The sequence below is a fragment of the Glycine max genome, chromosome 12, assembly GCF_000004515.6.
Source record: "Glycine max cultivar Williams 82 chromosome 12, Glycine_max_v4.0, whole genome shotgun sequence".
NCBI classification, from domain to species: domain Eukaryota; kingdom Viridiplantae; phylum Streptophyta; class Magnoliopsida; order Fabales; family Fabaceae; genus Glycine; species Glycine max.
In genome coordinates, this window is record NC_038248.2 from 38,031,954 (window position 1) to 38,052,987 (window position 21,034).

General features: G+C 33.6%; 2 protein-coding genes across 2 annotated transcripts; one reads left to right on the top strand and one right to left on the bottom strand.

Annotated features, from left to right (window-relative positions):
* Window positions 1–864: 864 nt before the first annotated feature.
* LOC100785990 (ADP,ATP carrier protein 3, mitochondrial) lies at window positions 865–3,878 on the bottom strand. Its single transcript, XM_003540322.5, has 4 exons — window positions 3,618–3,878; window positions 2,549–3,001; window positions 1,709–2,080; window positions 865–1,407 (listed from the first exon to the last, which is right to left on the bottom strand). The coding sequence occupies exons 2-4, from the start codon at window positions 2,978–2,980 to the stop codon at window positions 1,108–1,110; spliced, it is 1,104 nt and encodes a 367-aa protein (XP_003540370.1). The 5' UTR covers window positions 2,981–3,001; window positions 3,618–3,878; the 3' UTR covers window positions 865–1,107.
* A 5,335-nt stretch (window positions 3,879–9,213) lies between these two features.
* Window positions 9,214–20,657, top strand: LOC100776547 (putative E3 ubiquitin-protein ligase RING1a). The gene is made up of 10 exons (XM_003539490.5): window positions 9,214–9,585; window positions 9,734–9,776; window positions 12,056–12,114; window positions 18,319–18,400; window positions 18,550–18,670; window positions 18,768–18,809; window positions 19,088–19,597; window positions 19,683–19,790; window positions 20,094–20,321; window positions 20,398–20,657. Exons 1-10 carry the CDS (start codon window positions 9,309–9,311, stop codon window positions 20,428–20,430), a joined length of 1,503 nt encoding a protein of 500 aa, XP_003539538.1. The 5' UTR covers window positions 9,214–9,308; the 3' UTR covers window positions 20,431–20,657.
* The last annotated feature ends 377 nt before the right edge of the window (window positions 20,658–21,034 follow it).

Below are 21,034 nucleotides of genomic sequence, written 5' to 3' on the forward strand. Positions count from 1 at the left end.
TATAATTATCCAAGAAATAAGTACCATATTTTTATTGCTTGGTGTATTTATAATAGGAGGAAGGAATTAACATACACTTCATAAATAATTTTATTTCATAAATATGTGATCATGAGTTCCATCATTAGTTTGTGTGTATAGAAAAAATATCTATTGAAAAAGATCAAATCTTTAAATGAATCTCAGTCACTTGAAGAATTAATCCTTAACTTTCGACTTAGAAATATCTTTGGTTTAAAAAAAAATAGGAGGAAGGATTAAAAATTAGGTAGAATCTACACTTTCTATAATCCACCCATTTTGGGAGAGAAGGAAGAGAGAAAGGTGTTTTGATGTGATAAAATGAAAAAACTAAAATACTCTTATTTTTATATACTTTTTATCAGATATTTAAATTATTTTATATACATATTATTTCTTTTCACTTTCTACATAAGAAAATAAGAAAGAAAAGTTAAATTTTTTTTCTCACAATATAATGTCCTTACATACTGGTTAATATTTGTCAAAATATAATTAATATTTTAGTTTATAATAGAATATTTTCAATTTCTTAGTATGACTTCAGTTATTATTTTTCTCTTATTTATGAAAAATATATAAGAATCAAGGGAAGCTAAAAATATAATTGAAAAGATAGCCAATAAATGAAAATAAAAATATCTTTTAAAATTAGACAGATAAATATAAGAATCAAGACTGTTAAGTATGGGGCCAACAATTTATGTTAAATCTTACAGTTACATTCAAGACTCAATTTATAGAGAATCAAAGTCACTTTCAGATAATATGCATATAAATTTGAACGAGGTGGACGCAACTTTCATTAATCATTGGACAATTAACACCTTTCAGACAAACATGAACAAATAAAACAGTAGTCTTCAATTACTTCAACCAAAAGGTCTAACAAACTACACGATTATAAGCTTAAGGCAAGTAATAACCAACTAAAATTCAAGTTTGCAAAACTATGATTTCTTATTATAAAGCCCCTACCCTACATTCGGGGAAACTTCAAAACCACTATTTTTCATCCAAATTATTCAATGCAAAGGGGAAGCAACATCATTGCCTCAGATAGTTGTCGTCGTCATTATCTGTATATTAACCTCCACCACCAGAACCGTATTTCTTTCCGAACAAGACGAGCTGTAGCTTATCATAACCAGCGAGCACTCCAGCACCTGCAACAGCACGTAATATGTTTGCACCGGCACCTTTAAAGAGTGACTTAGTACCCTCTTTTGCGACAATTATCTTGAATGCTTCCAAAGAGCTCTTGTATTTTACAGCTTCTCCAGATGTCATCATCATTCTTCTACGCACAGTATCAATGGGGTAAGAGGCCAAGCCGGCACCTATTGTGATCCCCCATCCCAAGAGAAAACTCGCAAAGAAGCTATCCTGTTAATGATAAGAGTAACTAAGGTAAGTAAACATAAGAACTTATTGAATAGCATCGTTTTTTGAATTGTGTTTAAACTAAATCTAGTTAGGCCCATCAACAAATATCAAGTAACCCGGAAATTATAAGCATTCATATAGGAAGTACATTTAACTAAGTTACTTAACAAAAAATAAGACAACATAAATCCAAAAGAAACTGAAATCAAGAATAGTTATTTCCACACAACAATTTTTTTTAGGAACAGGTATGCACCACACTACAAAATAGACCAGATTTCAAATTCAAAATTGTATTTACCTGCAATCCACCAACCAAGACCACTGGTTTCAGAGAATCATACATTCCAAAGTAAAGACCACGGTACACTATGATTCCAACACATGAGATGTTGAAACCACGATAAAGGCCAGCAATGCCATCAGACTTAATGGTTTTCCTGTAAACATCAATCAAGCCATTGAACTGCCTCTCACCACCCTTCTTTGCAGCCTTTGCATCATTTGCTAAACGTGTTCGGGCATAGTCCAAAGAATAGACAAACAAGAGGGAGGAAGCCCCAGCAGCCCCCCCAGATGCTAAATTCCCAGCAAACCATTTCCAGTAGCCATCTTTATCCTTTTTGAAGTTGAAAAGCCTCTTGAAATAATCCTTAAAAGCAAAATTCAGAGCCTGAAAAAAAAAACACAAAAGCAAGCATTAAAGATACAGAAAAAACATATAGATACTGCAGACCAAACAGTCAAACACCAAATATAAATTTACATTCATCACATCAAAATCAAATAAAAGAGGGTAAACCCCGCACACTCTAAAATAAAAGAATGTTTTATGAATCACACTCCAAAAACACAAACAGGACAACAAATATGCAGAGCCATTGGGTTTGTTGTGGCTTTGTGGAAATAATATAATAAAAGTTAAAAACCCCACCCGATTCCAGGGTAAATATAATGACAAAAAAGTATGTTTGAGTTTTGTACACGTGAAGTAAAAGGAAAACAAAGACATTGCCAAAGAACATAATCAAGCATATACAGTTGGAAATGGAATAATAAATCAGATATGACATGCTTACAATTAAATAATCACATCAAACAAGTTAACCTATATTCCAACTTCAGAGGAAAGAAAAATCACCTGAGTAGGGAAGTATCTGATAACATTAGCAGTGTTTCCTCTCCAAAGAGCAATCACCCCTTCATCCTTCATGGTTCGAGTGAAACAATCGCCAATTCCTTTGTATGGTTCAGACAACCGACCACTCTTGATCATTTCATCCTGGTTTTGGATGAGCAACTTAACTCGTTCGATTGGAGCCGCAGCTGTCTTGGACACAGCCGCCGACACTCCGCCCATCAGGAAATCCAACAAAAATCCAGACACCCCTTTCTCAGCCGGCGCGTGTGCCGTGACTGGAACCAAACCTGAAGACTGCAAACCTCCATTGAAGTAACTACCAGTGGTAGAACAGTTTCTGGAGTGATTAGGAGCAAGCCTGGACACAAGATAAGACTGTCCAGATAACTTCTGAACTACCGATGGATGCTGCGAATGCAATCCATCTGCCATTGCTGCACTTCAGACGGTTACCTATCAACATTCAAACAAAATTCTTACCGATAGTGACAGCAAAAAAAAAAAAAAAACACTTAGGGTCTGGGTGATGTTCTTGCCTCTTTTTAGTTTTAAAACTGTTTCCTAATACAATTTATGCTACTTAGCAATTCTCATCCAAATTCTATTAAATTTTGAATTTTTCTTCCAAAATAAGTGTTTTAAAAACCAAAAAGCAGTTTTGAAAATAGAAATCAAACACACTCTTATCCTTTCTAATACACTTGCTATGATCCATACACTTAACCCATCCATCTAAGATATATAGATAGTACACACACATATAAATTCTACATCTCTACAGCAGTTGATATACATCCAAAATCCATTACAGTTTACAATTTAGCTCACTGTCAGACTCTGATACTTCAAATCAAGTCAAAACTAAAATAGAAATGATAAATAACAGTTATAAATAAGTAACTAAAGATGAACGAACTAACTAAAATTGTAGAAAGTAACAGAAAGAAAAAACAGTGATGTAGTAAGGTTGGTAGCAAAACATGCAGCAGATCGAAAATAAAAGAATGCAGATCTTAAAGAGGAAGAAGAAGTTGAAGTAGCGTAGTTAGTGAAAGTGGAAGAGTAGTACCCAAGAAGGGCGTGGAGAGAAGATTGGTGTCTTCCTCAGATCGTGAGGGAAGGGAAGGAAATGACACTCGCCGAATAAATGGGAGCAACACAGAGATGCTAGGGTTTTATTTAATGACTATTTTACCCTTCCCTCCCTTTGGTAACAAAAAAAAAAACAACAGTAACAATATTTTTTTTAATTTTTAGATTAATTTCAATGTACTGTGAAAAGGTTTTAATATATCTCGCATCAGATCACCAAAACTAGACTTCCTTCTTACACCCTCATCACAAGTCAAGTCCACGGTCTTTTATGAGTTTATCCAAGATGAGAAAATTCCACAAGTTTTAGCTTTCTTTTACTGGTTAAAAAACTTTCATTATTTGATAAATAATTTTTTTAATAGTCATTAGCATTTTTGAAGATTTTAATATTGTATAGATGCATCAATATTAAAATTTTGGTTTTTGCTATTTTAACTCCCCCTTATTATTAGTACACTCCACTTTTGATTTTTTTTTCAAAAATATTTGAAAAATACACCCCCTTTGCACACACCCATAAGTCTTGCATTTCGGAAATTATTTTCAGTCCGTGTCTTAGAGTTGCATTCCCAAAATTCAAACCGTTATGCATGCTTCATATTTTACATTTTGTAGTTTTTGCACAAACTAACAAAAGAATAAAATTGCTACCTACTATGACTTCCGTTAAAGTCCTAAACTCCCTCGAATGACCAATGCCAAAGAAAAAAATATTATGATGGATGATGCATATTTTAATTGGTTAATTGGCTTTATATTCCTTTAAGAAGAACAAAGAGGATGGAAAGAACATTTGCTCATCGTGTTAGGCATAGCTCTTCCAAAACTTCTCTGCACCAATTAAGCATCATCACCATGTAAACCTCATTTTAATATGGTTCTTGTTATTTTTTATTTCTCTCTCTTCTTTTTAGATGAAGGTTGGTGGTGGTTGTCGGCACGGCGGCGTCGACGGTGGCTGCCATTTGCCATGTGTAGAGGGGGGAGCGCTGTCGTCTGAACATAGTCATAGAAATTCCGAGCTTTTGTTTGATGGATGGTGCGTCTGGCTTGTCTATTTTTACCCTTAATTATATATAATCATTCTTTAATTATAAACTTTCCATTAATATTTATATTTTTCTATCTCATTATCTAAAGAAGTGTCTTTCAAGTGTAACATATGTTCATATCTCATTATTCACATATAAATGAATACACACTTTTGAATAGTGAGTGTTTATATGTGCACATCCATAAATTTCAAATACCCATGGACGCTTTTCATTTTTTTAATCTCTTTCTTCTTATCTATTACACCTTTCATTTATCTAATTAACCCCAAGTATAAAATGGGATTAAGTAATCTCATGTTCAATGACGAATAAAAATTAAACAAATATCTTATTCTAAATTCTATTATTATTAATACACTTGTTATTATATTTAATACATCATCCTTTCTCTCTCATTTTATTTATGTATAAAATAAACATTCATGCATGATACATATATAACACATATCATATACCTTCTTTCGTCACACAGCCTTTATTATTTTTATTTTATTCATGCATGATACATATATAACACATATCATATACCTTCTTTCGTCACACAACTTATAAGTATAAATACAATACTTTTAAATATTTTTCAAACATTTTCATTATAAAATTAAAAATGATAGATAAAGGGTATAATTGTTAATTAAAAATTATACATAAAAATTATAATTGCAACATTTTAATTATCGCACACATGTCTTATTCTCTTTATTATTTTGATATATAACAAGTGAAATTATAATTGTTGATTAATTTACTTATTTTGTGGAGTAAAGAGCTATTGTTAATTAAAAGTTAATACTTAGAATTATACTAAAATAAATAAATATATATAATAAATTATTAGAATTATACTAAAATATATAGATATATAATAAATTACAAAAAATATTAAATTCTTAAAAAAAATTAATTATGTAAAGCTATATTCTTTATACACTTAGCTATATAGTACTAATTTATTTTAACTTTAGAGGAATTGATTTTTATTTATGGGTAACAAATATCATGTTTGTGTGTAAAAAATATAGTAAATAAGAGTTATTGTTTGTAAAATTATGTGATCATTAAATGATTTTATCAATTTTTTCATTAGTGGATTTAGCAGCCCGAAAAAAAAAACTCTGATTATATCTACTTTTTATCTGTGTACTTAGCAAAAAATATAAATTAATAATGAGGGTCGATCAATTATAAAGAATGGAATCAAATAATCCATCTTTACTATTGACCAATAAGATTTAGATGATTATCTTATTTTAAATTATATCATTAATGTAGTTATTATCATATTTAATACGTAATCTTTTCTTTCTCATGTCATTGTATGTATAAAGTTAAAGTTCCATACATAATACATAAACACGTGTCATATATCTTTGTTTATGACAGACCCTTCATATTTTTTATTTTATTCATTCTACAAGTTATAATATAGTAATTTTAAATCTTTCTTTAGAATTTTAATTATTATTGTTAATTGAAAATTATAGATATAAAGAGTATAATTGTTAAATAAAAATTATAGATAAATAATCGTAAGAGTAAAATTACTACATTCTGATTATGGCACACATGCCCTATATATATATATATATATATATATATATATATATATATATATATATATATATATATATATATATATATATATATATATATATATATATTACTTGAATAAATAAAGAGTAAAACTATAATAATTTTTTTCTACCTGCTCCTGTAGTTTCCTTCTGTTCTTGAATAGCTTCCTTCAAAAGAACTTTTGCTCGATAATTACAAGTTAATAATTAGAGTTATACTAAAATACATATGTAATAAATTATAAAAAATATGAAAATCTTAATAATTATTTTAAATTATTTATAAAATGCTACACTTTTTATTCACTTCAGATGAATAGTTTCCATTTAGGGTTTACGGAAATGAATTTTATTTATTCGATGTGATTGAAATATATAAAAAAATTCAATAATATTTTGCTTGCTACTATAATTAATTACTTAACAACTAATATTTTATTAGTTAAATCTAAACTTAGTTATCATTAATTTTTCAACCACCTAGAATAATTCTTTAGTCAATGTGTGCAATTATCATTCGTTAAGTCGAGTAGCCCCTTCTTTATCATATTTATAAAATGAATTCAATAATATTTTACTTTTTATTTTAATTAATTACTTAACAAATAATATTTTACTAGTTAAATCTAAACTTAGTTACCAAATTTTTAGTCACTTAGGGAATTTCTTTAATCAATGTATGTGATTATCATTTTTTAAGTCGAGTAGCCCCTTCTTTATAATTAATCGACCCTCGTGGTTAATTTATATTTTTAAATGAGAACTATTTAACTAAGTGTATAAAGAGTATATATTTATATAATTAACTTAAAAAATAATTTTTAAGAATTTAATATTTTTTATAATTTGTGATATATATTTATATATTTTAGTATAATTATAATAATTTATGATTTATATTTATGTATTTTGGTATAATTCTAAGTATTAAATTTTAATTAACAACAGCTCTTTACTCAAAACAAAATAAATTAATCAACAATTATAATTTCACTCTTTATATATCAAAGTAATAAATAGTATAAGGCATGTGTGCGATAATTAAAATGTTGTAATTATAATTTAGATGTATAATTTTTAATTAACAATTATACCCTTTTATCTATGATTTTTAATTAAAAATTATAATGAAAATGTTAGAAAAATATTTAAAAGTATTATATTTATACTTATAAGTTGTAAAATGAATAAAATAAAAATAATAAAGGTTGTGCGATGAAAAAAGGTATATGATATGTGTTATATATGTATCTGTATGGAGGTTTATTTTATACATAAATAACATAAAGGAGAAGGGATGAGGTATTAAATATGATAATAAAATAAAACATTTGTTTAATTTTTATTCGTCATTGAACATGAAATTACTTAACCCCATTTTTTATTTGGGGTCAATTAGATAAGTCCTCATTTATTTAGTTTTAAATTGAGTTGTTTGTATTATAAAGTTTGACAAGGCTTCTAGTGGTAATTTTCTCAAGACCAACTAGGTCAAATAAGAATGTTACCAATTATTTTGATACTTTTTTTCTGAAGTTTTCTTTATGATATAATAAAATTTATTAAATTTTTTTAATTTTGATGAATCTCACTTTTAAATTAAGAGAAAGAATTGTTAAATGAGAAGTGTGACAATTAAAATTGATGATTTCTAATAAATTTGAGTCAATTATTAAAAAAAATATTAAAAGGAGAGTATCATTAACATTCTTTATTATTTCATCATTATCTAATAAGAATTTACCAAAGTTGAATTCTCTTTAATGTTAACCACACAATTCTAATCTTCAGCAAAAAAAAAAAAAACTACAGAATTCTAATTTATTTTCTTTCCTTAATATATTATAAAATATGCTATAATATGTATTTACATGATTAAATTGATCTAAATTGCAAATTTATCTTCATTAAATTTTTAAATCAATAAATATATAATTTGGGAACTTGATAATAAAATTTGATTTAAGTTTTGTCCTAGTGACTTTTTTTTTGCTGAGTTAAAGTGATGACTTTAAAACATAAATTCGCTGTTAAAAGTAATTTTAGTTTGAGATGGTAGTTCAACGCCACCGATCACTGTTGAGTGTTTTGTTTTTTCCTTGTGTAATCAAAAGATATTTTACGTTTCTTAATAAAATATTTATACGCGTACAATTAAGAATTAAATTTCAATGGACATGTTTGGGAGATACAGTGTTAGACTTTGTTAATTAATCATTATTGAGTTAGCTTAGTACGTTTACATCATTCTAACATTGAATTAAGATAATTCCCATTCCCCTCAACTAAACTTTTACTTTCAAAAACAAAAAGCTCATTATTCTAAGCCCGCAACACACACATGACAACCATGCCGGCTCCTTCTCCCTCTACTCTTATTATTAATTAAAATCGTAATCTTATCTTATCTATACATAACAATAAACACACTACGCACTATCGTATTAAAAATTTTATATCCACAACCAATAAAAAATTATTACTATTATAAATTTAAAACAATTATTATAAAAATTAACAGGTTATTATATATAGTCATTCGTTTATCTGCTAATGTATATACTGTTTACATAAAAAATAGATGAATAAACCATTAATTTTATCTTTGCTGAAGTATTATCTCTCTCTTAAACAGTCACCAAAATAAAAAAAATATAAAGAATTTCATAAATATTAAAAATCATGTTAACGTCAATGTTTTTTATGTTAAATAATTTTTAAAAGTATTAAAAAACTCTTTAAATTGATTTCTAAATATTAGTAAAACATCAATTAAAAATATTAAACAGATAAAAATAGAGAAATTACTTATGTAATTAAAGTAATTTTATTATTTCAGGCACTATTACATAGAGAGAGTATTCACCAAAAAAAATTAAAACTTTGGAGTAAATTGATGGTGTATTTAATACATAAATACTATATAATAATAATAATAATAGCTCAACCAAAATCTCAATCTCATTCTTCTTGTTGTTCTTCCGCAGCACACACACATAGCATAGCATTCGCGAATCCCTGTGTCTCTGAGCAGCAATGCCAGCCCAGAAGCGCTCTCTGCCCGACTCTCTCGACGAAGGGGACACTTCGCAGCAGAACCTCTTCCATTCTCGACATGCGAAGCAACAACAACAGGACCAGTCGCAGGAACACGACGAGGATGAGAACGAAGACGAAGAAGGAGAAGATGGAGAAGAAGAAGAAGGAGAAGAAGAAGGGGAAGGGGAAGGAGAAGAAGATGAGGAGGAGGAGGAAGAAGAAGAAGTAGAAGAAGCGGCGCAACATGACAACAACGACAAGGAAAAACCACAGGGTTACGTATCATTTTTTTTTGTTCGTTTTGTTGCTTCGTGATTACGTGTTATGTTCGGTGACCCAATTGGTTTTTCTCAACTGGGTTGGGCTTTGTTTTGCCTTTGCGTTTCTTCGTGTGCTCAAGGTTTCTTCTTTTCTCTTGGCAGATTCCGACGAAACCCCATCTTCTGGCTCTGAAGAAAAACCCGAGTACTCTCTCTCTCTCTCTTACTTACTCTCTCGTGAACGTGCATTGTTTCCAAACTTTTTGTTTTGTGTTTTGTTGTTCAGTTTTTTGGGATTTACGTTTTGATTCCATGCCTCTGTTTCTGGATCGTGGCTGCGTGTGAATTTCGCCATTTCTGTTTCTGGATGTGATGGGTTCCCTTTGGCTGTGTAAAGGGGTGATGCTTGTTCGTACCATTTGAGTTGTTGTGTCTGAATTTTCTGAATCCCCCCATTTGATTTGTAGTTCGTTTGCATGTTTGGAATTTCGTCTTGTTTACGCTTGAAACTTGTTCGCTCCTTGCCTGCTCAAAAGAAGTTGTTGTTTTAGCGTAGCTTTTTTTTTTTTTTTTAAGAGTCCAAAGTATATGAATCCTTAGTGTCATTTTTTATGGCGTTGGATTAAACATCAGTCAGCACCTACAATTATGTGATATTATTGCTACAGTTGCAACTCTGTATTGTTTTTCGTAGGGAGGGTAGAGTACAGTTCAAGTCATGTGCATCAGAATGTTCTAGGTGGCCATATATAAATTACTATTATGTTGATTTGTCTGGCAAGAGTACCAAACCAAAATGTTTGAGGCATTGTCATGTATCGTCTGGCATGGTAGCAGTGGTCAAGTTTTGAGTATCATAGGCAAGGTTTTAAATCGTGGTTGCTATTGCAATTTTGTTGTGATCCTTGACATTGTGGAAAATTGCGGACAAATGCAGTGGATGCAACCACAATAGTGGTTGCAGAGAGTCCAAAACCTTGACGTTGTGGTAGAAATCTCAGTCGCGGACTGTTTTTTAAAAATCTTGATCATAGGTGTGTGACTGTGATTCTGATAAAGACCTGATAGTTTGTTGCTTCCCTGAAGCCATATTTCATAATTAGTGTTGCTGCTTAAATTGATTGACTTGTCCTCTGCATTTCGTTAATGTTTGTCCAAGGTTGTCAATGGCAAAATGAGCCATGGGTGGGGGCCTTGAGGGATTAAAAAAAGAAGGAAACACCATATTTTACTATCTTGCATGATTTTTTTATGTAGATTAGTCGTAAGCTGCTAATGCCTATTAGCCCGAGAGACTGACACGTGACAGGCAGCTGGCTATTTTTTAACATTCTTGCTATGTTATGCCACTCCTTAAGAATAACATTTAGGAAGTTAGATTGCTGGGATATATGGATTTTTCTCTGTAGTTAGTCATCAATAAAGTGCTAAAGGCATGCTTTGCCTGAACCAAAAAGGTATTGCCAAAGTATGTGAGTCAATCAAACAGATGCTGACCCTTCTGTAGCCTTGATTTGGTTCCTTAGACACACCTTTATTATGTAATATGTGCCTTCAATTACACTGTCTTCTGAAAAATCGAAATTCATATTAGTTTGATGCTTTATCATAATGTCTACCGAACTTTTTAGGATGAATTCTTGTTTGGATTAACTTGTTCTCAACATTGTCTAGAATATAAGTATTTGTGTATTTGTCAGTTTTCATGAAATTTTGGATGGATGACATGTGTATTTGACTTTTGTAATAATTACTTTTATATCTAAGGTGATTTTCAATTGGTTAATAGTATAAAAATCTTTATGGTTTATACTATCTATCACATTAAACTGTTAAATTCTTAGTTGCAATGGCATTAGCATTATCCAATACAAGTGTGTTAAAATACAATGGTACTGTGATTTTTTTTTCTTGGAAGAACTATTTCATTGATGAGTTCATTTGAATACAAAAAAATTTACTTTGATTTGTGACTTATTGTAAAAGTGCATTTAATCTATGTGATTCCTTAGTCATAATCTTTAACAGTCTTAAAAGGATCATATTTTTTTTTTGGTGGAAAATGGTTGAGATTGAGAATGTCACTTGTCGTTTACACTATAGGGAAGTATATTAAATTTCCAAAAACGGAAAAGTTGACACTGGATATCCACAAGACTTCGATCAAGTTTGAAAACTGCATTTACGTCACTTCTGACATTATTATCTGTTTTGTGAAAAGTGGCTGCGAAGGGTGAAATTTCTTTTATTACAGTAGCTTAGAGAATTTTGATGATTAAGATGGGTAGTGGCCATTTTCTAGTATTAACTGTGCCCAAATCTCAACCATGAAAAAGCAACCAAATTTATTTATTTGTTTGGCTATCTCGACTTGAGATTTTTTCAACTACCCAACTTGTAGGTTTATGTCATACATCTCACTATAAATTGTTGATTCTATCAAGTTTATGTAAATATATGCTTATTGTCTTATTTTGTTTGCAGATTCGTGTATGTTGAACTTCTGGAAATTCGTAAAGATGTCCAATGCCCAATTTGCCTTGGTATGTTTTTGTTTTCCCTTTCAAGATGACATAATTGGGAAGCTAATTAGATGTGATTTTGAATTTTGCTACAGTCAAAATATGACCCTATATGTAGTAGGATATACTTCTTGCCATTGTCAATTCTCTGCATGGAATGATGTGTAGTGAGTGGCAAGTAGTTAATGTTTATTAAAGGATCCTGACGTGTGATGCTTTTATGTTTGGTTAGGAGGAGAGAGGATAGAGTAGGAGTATTACATGTGTTATTTTTCATTGAAGACACTAGTAGAATTGTCACTTTTCTTAAGTGGATGATTGGGTGATTATGAAACTATTACTGGTCCTTAGTAGTTTCATATTCTCTATTGTTGCTGATACTATTACGTACTTTGTATTTAGAAAATTCATCATATTGGAAAAATTGGTATCAATTTATGCTTTTTATCTTGTGAGCATACTGTCAATAATAGTTTACATGAAGGAAGCATAATTGTTGAGTTTTCATCTTTTACAATACTTTATAAAGTAGGCTGTTAATGTGTTCGTGTGTGTATAGATGGAGATAGAGATACAGATACAAATATAGATGTATTGTAAAAGAGGAATGCTTTCATGCATCAGAGTCTAATGAATGACTTTAGTGAGTTAGATACAATGATGAAATGTATCTATAATATGACAAGAATAAGTTTCAGTTGTAGAGGACAATGCAGTTGAATTCTAAGTGCAGTTATTAAGGAAAAGTTGAAGAAGTTAAGATTGCATTATCTTATAGAAGAAGTTGAAGAAGTTAAGATTGAATAACTGTGCTTGTCTAGTGGACCTGCTGTCCCTGGTGATAGTTTTCTTTTTTTCGGTGAACCACTTGCATCTGGTTCGACCTCCTTAAGCGCCCTTCTTCATCGGCACACTCTGTTCATTCATTTTCCGACAACCGTCGTCGCCTTCGGAAACACTTTTCCGGTGACATTTCCAGCCGATGGTCCCACCGTCCGACTTGTCTCTCCATTTGAGTTCTCACGCGTCTCTCCTTTGACGCACCAAACAACACCTATCCCCGGTGCATGACGACACATTCGCGACCCTTTCCGGCCATGTTTCCAATTGTGATCTTGCCTCCCTAGGGCGACTCTATCCCTGGGGTTTTGCCTTCATTGGAGCACTTTGACGAAAACTCTATAGTGTTTGTTCTTTTTTTGTAGGGGCTGTTTGTATTTTTCTCTCACCATGGCTTCTGATGGTACACCCACCCCAACTAAGGCAAACAATCCAATTTTTTCGAACCTCCCACTCTATTGAGAAGTTGGATGGTTCAAACTACTCTACTTTGGGTATCTGACATCACTTTGTGGATTAGTGGGCTTGGCCACAAATCCCATCTCACTACTTCTGCTGAATTTATTCCCGAGGCTGAACGTGGACAATGGGTAAAGATCGATTGCCAATTATGTAGTGTTATCAGGTCCACTCTCCACCCCTCAAATCGATTTTCAAGCCCCACAACATTTGTAAATTGGTTTGGAGTGAGGCGCGTGGTCTCTACACGAATGATGCTCAACAGTTATACGACATGTGTAGAGACTTGATGACCCTCCTAATTCCTTAGCGATTTGACAGGCCCATGTCGGTGTACCTTGGGCGAGTTCATGGGACTTTCCATGATTTTAATGAGCTTCTACCCCCCGTTGCCTCTATTGCCGCCGAGGCTAAGAGAGAACCGTAGCACATTCTTTATGACTTTGGCCTTTTATGGTCTGCCTCAAGGATATTTTGCCACACGAGACCAAATTCTTGGGTAACCTATGGCACCAACAATGCAATCAACATCTGCTGTATTACTTCGGATTTTGTCAAAGCCCACATCTAATGTTCCTGAATCTACCATAGTTGATACATCTGTTCTTGCTTCCTAGAGCAATAAGTCTGGATGCTTTCGCACGGGGCCATCGAAACCCAAAGGTTGTTTTTGGTGCACCCATTGCCACTGAGATAACCATAGTACTGATCAGTGTTGGAAGCTACATGGTAAACCATCTCGCCTTGCCAATGTAGCTCAAACATCTTCAGATGATTCCACTCTACCTACTACTCAATCCACTGATTAGCCCCGTGTTACTTTGGCTACCTACGAGGACTTTCTCCAGTGGTTTGAGAGCCGCCAAATTACTGGTGTTGTTGATTTTGTCGCACACACTGGTAAATCTATTGCTTGCATCTTCCCTTCATCTTCCTTAGGTCCTTGTGTACTTGACTCTAGTGCAATTGATCTTATTTTTAGTAGCCGTTCTCTTTTTTTCTTCTCTTTCTACATCTGGCTATTTACCGACCATTACCTCTACCAATGGGTCTCAAACACAATCCCAAGGCATTGGTACCACACACTTTCTTCCATCCCTCACTGTTGAGTCTGTCCTTTTTGTAGCTAATTGTCCATTTAACCTACCCTCTGTACATCGTTGTACTCAAACACATGACCTTGACCTTGTCATTACATTTACTAAAAATTCTGTTATATTGCAGGAATGGATTTTGGGATGGATGATTGGCGTCAGATGTGAATCACATGGCCTATATTATCTCTCTGGCTCGCCGCGAGTGTGCTCTTCCACCATTTTTCCGTTAATGATTCATGCTCAATTTGGACATCCTGGTCTACCGACACTTTAGAAAATGGTTCCCAGTCTCCATCAGCTGTCTAGTCTACATTGTGAATAAAAGGGCTACATCCTCGTTTGCTTTGGTTCACTCAGATGTTTGGGGTCTATCTCGGGTTATGAACCCAATAGGTGTTAAGTATTTTGTCACTTTTATAGATGATTTTTCGTGTTGTATGTGGGTTTGGTTAATGAAAAATAAGTCTGAATTGTTTTCCATCTTTGAAATTTTTTATAATGAAATAAAACTCAGTTTGGTATACCTATTTGTTGTTTTCGTAGTGATAATGCTAGAGAATACCTCTCTCATCAATTTCAGCCGTTTATGGCATCCAAAGGCATCCTTCGTCAAACATCTTGTGCCCACACTCAACAAAATGGGGTTTCTAAGCGCAAAAATAGGCACCTTATTGAAACAACTCAAACTCTTCTCCATGGCAATGTTCCCTAGCGTTTTTGGGGTGATGCTGTGCTCACAGCCTGCTACCTCGTTAGTCGCATGCCATCTTCTGTCCCTACTCTGTCCTATATCCTAAGTCATGTCTTCACATACTTCCTCCTCGAGTTTTTGGCTCTACCTAATTTGTTCATAATTTGAGCCCTGAAGTTGACAAACTATCAGCAAAGTCTCTCAAATGTATTTTCCTAGGCTACCACAACGTGTAGAAAGGATATCATTGTTTTTCTCCTGCTGTTCAACAGTATTTCATTTCTGTTGATGTCTCATTCTTTGATGTCTCACTGCAAATGAATTTGCTGTCCATCAGGATGTTCCACCCAGAAAGCCGCTGGCTGCATAACCCTTTTAAGTCTATCATCGAAGAGAACAACCAACAAACATTCCTCAATCAGCCCTGCGACGACTCATGATGACATAATAGAGGCCATGCCAGATTCTTTCCTGATGCCATCTCCTATAAAGGATTCAGACCTGTCTTCTGACCTTAATTGGCCCATTGCTATGAGAAAAGGTATTTGTTCTACCCGAAACCCATCTCCTCACTATGTTAACCTTAGCTATCATAGGCTCTCTCCCTTGCATTATACTTGTTTGTCTTCTGTATCTATCCTTAGTTTTCCAAGTGAAGCACTATCTCACCTGGAGTGGAGGCAAACAATGATTGATGAGATGTGTGCACTTTAGAGTAGTGGTACTTGGGAGCTGGTCTCTCTTCTGCCTGGGAAATCCATTGTTGGGTGTTGGTGGTTGTATACTCAGGTACCATTGATCAATTCAAGGCACGTTTGGTGGCAAAAAGTTACACTCAGGTGTATGGACAGGACTACACAGGTACTTTCTCTCCAGTAGCCAAAATGGCTTATGTTCATCTTCTTTGGTCTATGGCTGTCGTCTGCCATTGGCCTCTCTTCTAGCTTGACGCAAAGAATGCTTTCCTGCATGGCTATCTTGAGGAAGAGGTTTATATGGAGCAACCATTAGGTTTTGTTGCTCAGGGCGAATCATCGAACATGGTGTGTCAGCTTTGCAGGTCCTTTTACGGACTTAAACAGTCCCCTCGAGCCTGGCCGTTTTTGTACTGTGGTGCAGCAATTTGGTATGATTCACATGAAGCCGACCACTCTGTTTTCTACTGCCACTCACCTCAGGGATGCATCTACCTCATTGTCTATGTAGATGACATTGGAATAACAGGTAGTGATCAACATGGCATTACATAATTGAAGTAGTACCTTTGTTGTCAATTCCAAACTAAAGACCTTGGTAAGCTTCGGTATTTTCTTGGTATCGAAGTTGCTCAATCCAAGGATGGTGTGGTAATCTCTTAAAGGAAATATGCCCTTGACATCCTGGAAGAAACATGCCTGTTAAATGCCAAGCTAGTGGACACTCCTATAGATCCTAGTGTCAAATTGTCACCAGATCAGAGGGAACCATTCTCAGACCCTGGAAGATATAGAAGACTGGTTGGAAAATTGAACTACCTCACAGTCACTCGTCCTGATATTGCTTTGCAGTGAGCATGGTAAGTCAGTTCCTGAACTCTGCTTGCTAGGATCATTGGAATGCAGTCATTCGAATCCTGAAATACATTAAGAGTGTTCCTGGAAAAGGTCTCATTTATGAAGATAAGGGACATTCTCAAATTATTGGCTATTCAGATGCAGATTGGGTGGGGTCACCTAGTGATAGATGGTCCACGTCAGGATATTGTGTATTGATTGGAGGAAACTTGATATCTTGGAAAAGTAAGAAGAAAAGTGTTATAGCCAGATCAAGTGTTGAAGCAGAATACAGGGCCATGGCTTTGGTAACTTGTGAACTCATATGGCTGGAACAACTTCTCAGAGAGCTCAAGTTTGAAGAGGACACACAAATGATGCTAATATGTGACAATCAAGCAGTCTTTCATGAGAGGACCAAACATATTGAGGTGGATTGCCATTTTATCAGAGAGAAGATTGAATCGGGAGATATTACAACAAGATTTTTTTAACTCAAGTGATCCGTTGGCAGATATCTTTACTAAGTCTCTGAGGGGACTGAGAATTGGTTATATTTATAACAAGCTTGGTGCATATGACCTATATGCTCCAGCTTGTGGGGGAATGTTGAGAATCAGTATTGATATTCTGCATTCATTGTAATAAATATAGTTTATAGGCACATAATCACTGATTTAGAGGAAATTAAATATCCTCTATTTATTTGTAATAAGTGCAATAAGCTTATATAAACTCAGAACTGCATTGTATTCAGACACATAGTTTCAGCCTCAACATGTCTTTGTTCTTCTCCTTTAATTGTAGGTAAAGGGAGTTTCTTAGAATTTGGGTTTGTGTCTAACTCAATCCCACAAAACTGGCTTGTAAGGGGAGTATTTCCCCTACTTATATATACTACTTTGGTCATATAACTAATAATGTGAGATCTTCAACACACCTCCCTCACGTTAAGGACTGAACATCTCGAGCATGAAGTTTGTAGGACTGAACATCCATATGCAGTTCGATAATGACTTGATAGCAAGTAGTCCAATAGGCTCAACAACAATTGCTAGAATATGCTCTGATACTATCTTAGGATTTGGGATCGACCCCACAAAACCGGCTTGTAAGATAAGGACTGTTCCTCATTTATATACTACTTTGGCCATATCACTAGTTGATGTAGGATTTCCAATAGAGCTTAATTTCTAGTTGATATATTATATGCAATTACATTTTATAATATCCTTATAGTTTTGCTTAATTTCTAGCTGTGTTAAGTTTTTAAATATATATAAGATTCACAGCTCTAGTTTGTAAGTGATTCTTTGAGCTCTTAGTTGTATACTGATTTTGGCGACTCCTAAACCTGTATTGCTGTCTTAAGATTTACTGTAAAGATAAAATGTTTCATATATTTTACGTAAAATAGATGTGTTTTTTAAAAGTTAACCGTGATCTGATTGCCTATTGTTTTGGACACCTATAATCTTAATTGGGGTTTGGCCATGCAGTATTGGATTTCATTATGAATGAAGTTTTATAAACTTGCATCTCACTTCATGCTTGAATTATAGCACACATATCTAGTTTGCTGAAGAACTAACTACTGCTTGAACAGGCATTATTAAGAAGACAAGAACTGTTATGGAATGCTTGCACCGTTTTTGCAGGGAATGCATTGATAAATCAATGCGACTAGGGTAAGCCTCATGAAGCCATTCCAGACTTTTTATTTATATAATGTGCTACTGATAATTGCTATCTAAGTTCTTTATGTCTATTGTACTCATTAGAAAACACGTTATAGTCTCTGTATGCAGCCACATTTATTGTTTGTGTATTGTCTCAGGAACAATGAATGCCCTGCTTGTCGCACACATTGTGCCAGTCGTCGTTCCTTGAGAGACGATCCAAATTATGATGCCCTCATTGCCGCTTTATATCCAGATATTGAGAAGTACGAACAAGAGGTATAAGTTGACCAGTTTATTACTTCATTTTTTATTGTGTTTAAGGTAAAGCTTTCACAAAATTTAACTAGGGATACCATTCACTATCCTATTACAGGAGCTTGAATTTCGTGAAGAGGAGAAGAACCGCAATAAGCAGGTGAATATTAGTTGAGTAAACATATTTAAGCATGCTTTCAGCATTCAGATGTGTCTAAAATACTTACACTAGTGATAACTTGTAACACTTTTACTGATTGATTTTGAGTCATTGACAATCTCCGTGTCTGCCATGACATATCAACTCTTAAACGCATATCAATGACTATTTATTTATTACTGAGGTTTATGCTTGTGCCTTGTTAGTTTTGATTCTTATCATTTGTCAGTCAACATTATCTCAATTGTCAAATCTTAGCATTGTAGCTTTTTTGGCAGATTCAAGCTTCAATAGCAAAAGTAGTTCAACGGCAATCTGAAGCATTGGTTAAGAGACGTAAAGACACACCAGGTGCATTTGTAACTAGACCGCAGCGTAATCAGCGAAACATTCATTCTAGGAGACAAACTCAAGCAATTGAAGGATCTGAAGATAATGAGGAGGAAAATGACAATAATGAAAAGGACTCATCTTCAGCTGATGAACGAAGTACAGAACACCGGCAGAGAAGGAGAAAGAGATGGGCTAGAGTTCGCCCCTCTCAACCCTCATCATCCATGGCAAGTCCTGATGGTGGATGCAATGATAGTGATATGGATATAAGTAAAGAAAATCGTGGAATTTCAAGGCAGGTGTCGAAACATGGAAAGCTTACATGGGGAAGGGGTGGTTTTAGAAGTAACACTCGGCATGGCAGTGGTGGTGGTAGCAATAACAAAAGTTCTCGCAGTAGTCGATTGTCTAAGTTTGTTGACCATCTCCGCAACTTGGATGAAAACACTGATGAGGTGTTACTACTGAATACTTCTTGAATATGATTCTATTCTTATTTCAGTTCAATTTAATAAAGAAACGTATGCTATTTTTTCACAGTTTGATGTCCATCTCATGCTTGTTTCTCTTGACCAACTAAGTACACCAAGTTTGCAGCAACCTTACCTTTGCTGTCGACCAACTTTGTCTGTCAAGCACCTTTATGAAGTAAGATTCACTATCTTTGATCACTTGTTTCTTGTGGCAGTGATAGTTCTTGTTCAACTTGATCGAAGTTAGTGTAGGCCTCCACCAGAAGGCCAAGTATTGTTTTACCCCATAGTTGTCAATTCAGTACCTGACTTGGTTTTTTGCTCCTTTGTCAACTTAATATATAGACCGTGTTAATTTCTGTCCCATCTTTATAAAAAAAAAAAAAAACGATTGCATAAAATGCTTCTGTTGATGAGCCAATGTTAGTTTTCTTGCTTTATGATGATTGTCTAACATTTGTGTATTTTTTCTGCATAGCACGTTGCTCGTCAGACACCTTTGCCGGTTGAAGGAATTGAGATAGTGGCAGTCAAAGGATGCTGCAGTACGAACTGTGACAAGTCAGCTGATGAGAATTCGGCCCTTGCATATGATGAGCTATCAAAGCTGGTTATAGATCCACACAAAGATGAACTGGAAATTTTGCAAGGACATGAGACTCTGGCAGGGCTTAGATCCAAATGCATATCCAAGATGGGGCATTTGGTGAGTGTTAAGGTGTTTTACCCCCTTATATTACTGTAGGTAACAACTTAATTTCATTCTTTTTCTGTTGTTTCAGATTATTGCATACAAGCAGAAGGAGGTATCATAGTCTTGGTTTCATTGGCGATCTTGACATTGGCTATGCCATAAATTTCTTTGTTATGTACATAAAAAGAACAATTGCCTTTTGCATCCTCAACCCCAAAAAAGAAAAAAAAAAACAACCTATGGTATACTAGTGTTATGCAAGCATTGTAATATCTTTATTTTTAGATTTACCTTCTAAAAATACTAGTTAGGTTTCAGTTTTACTTAATTTACGGTATTTTTTATCAATGTGTATCCAATTTGTCATCGGGAGGATTATCGTTGTCGTAAGGAGTAGCACTATGGTGGCAAATTTCGTCTTCATAGTGGAAAATGAATATTTTAATTAAAGGATTGGTTTTGTTAAGTAAACATTAAGACATCACAAACTGGTTTGTCTACAAAAATGAAATACAAATTCCAACTTCAAGGAAAAAAATTACATTCACAAAATGAGACTAAACGAAGTTTAAAGAGGTTTTATGCGGTCCTCAATTGTTTTAGTGCAATATATTATATATGTTAAACTTGGTTCGTAAAACTCAACAGAGATAACTGACTAAAAATATTGTTTTGAATCACGTCTACTATAAAATAGAAGATGAAAATGGTGCATCATATGTAAA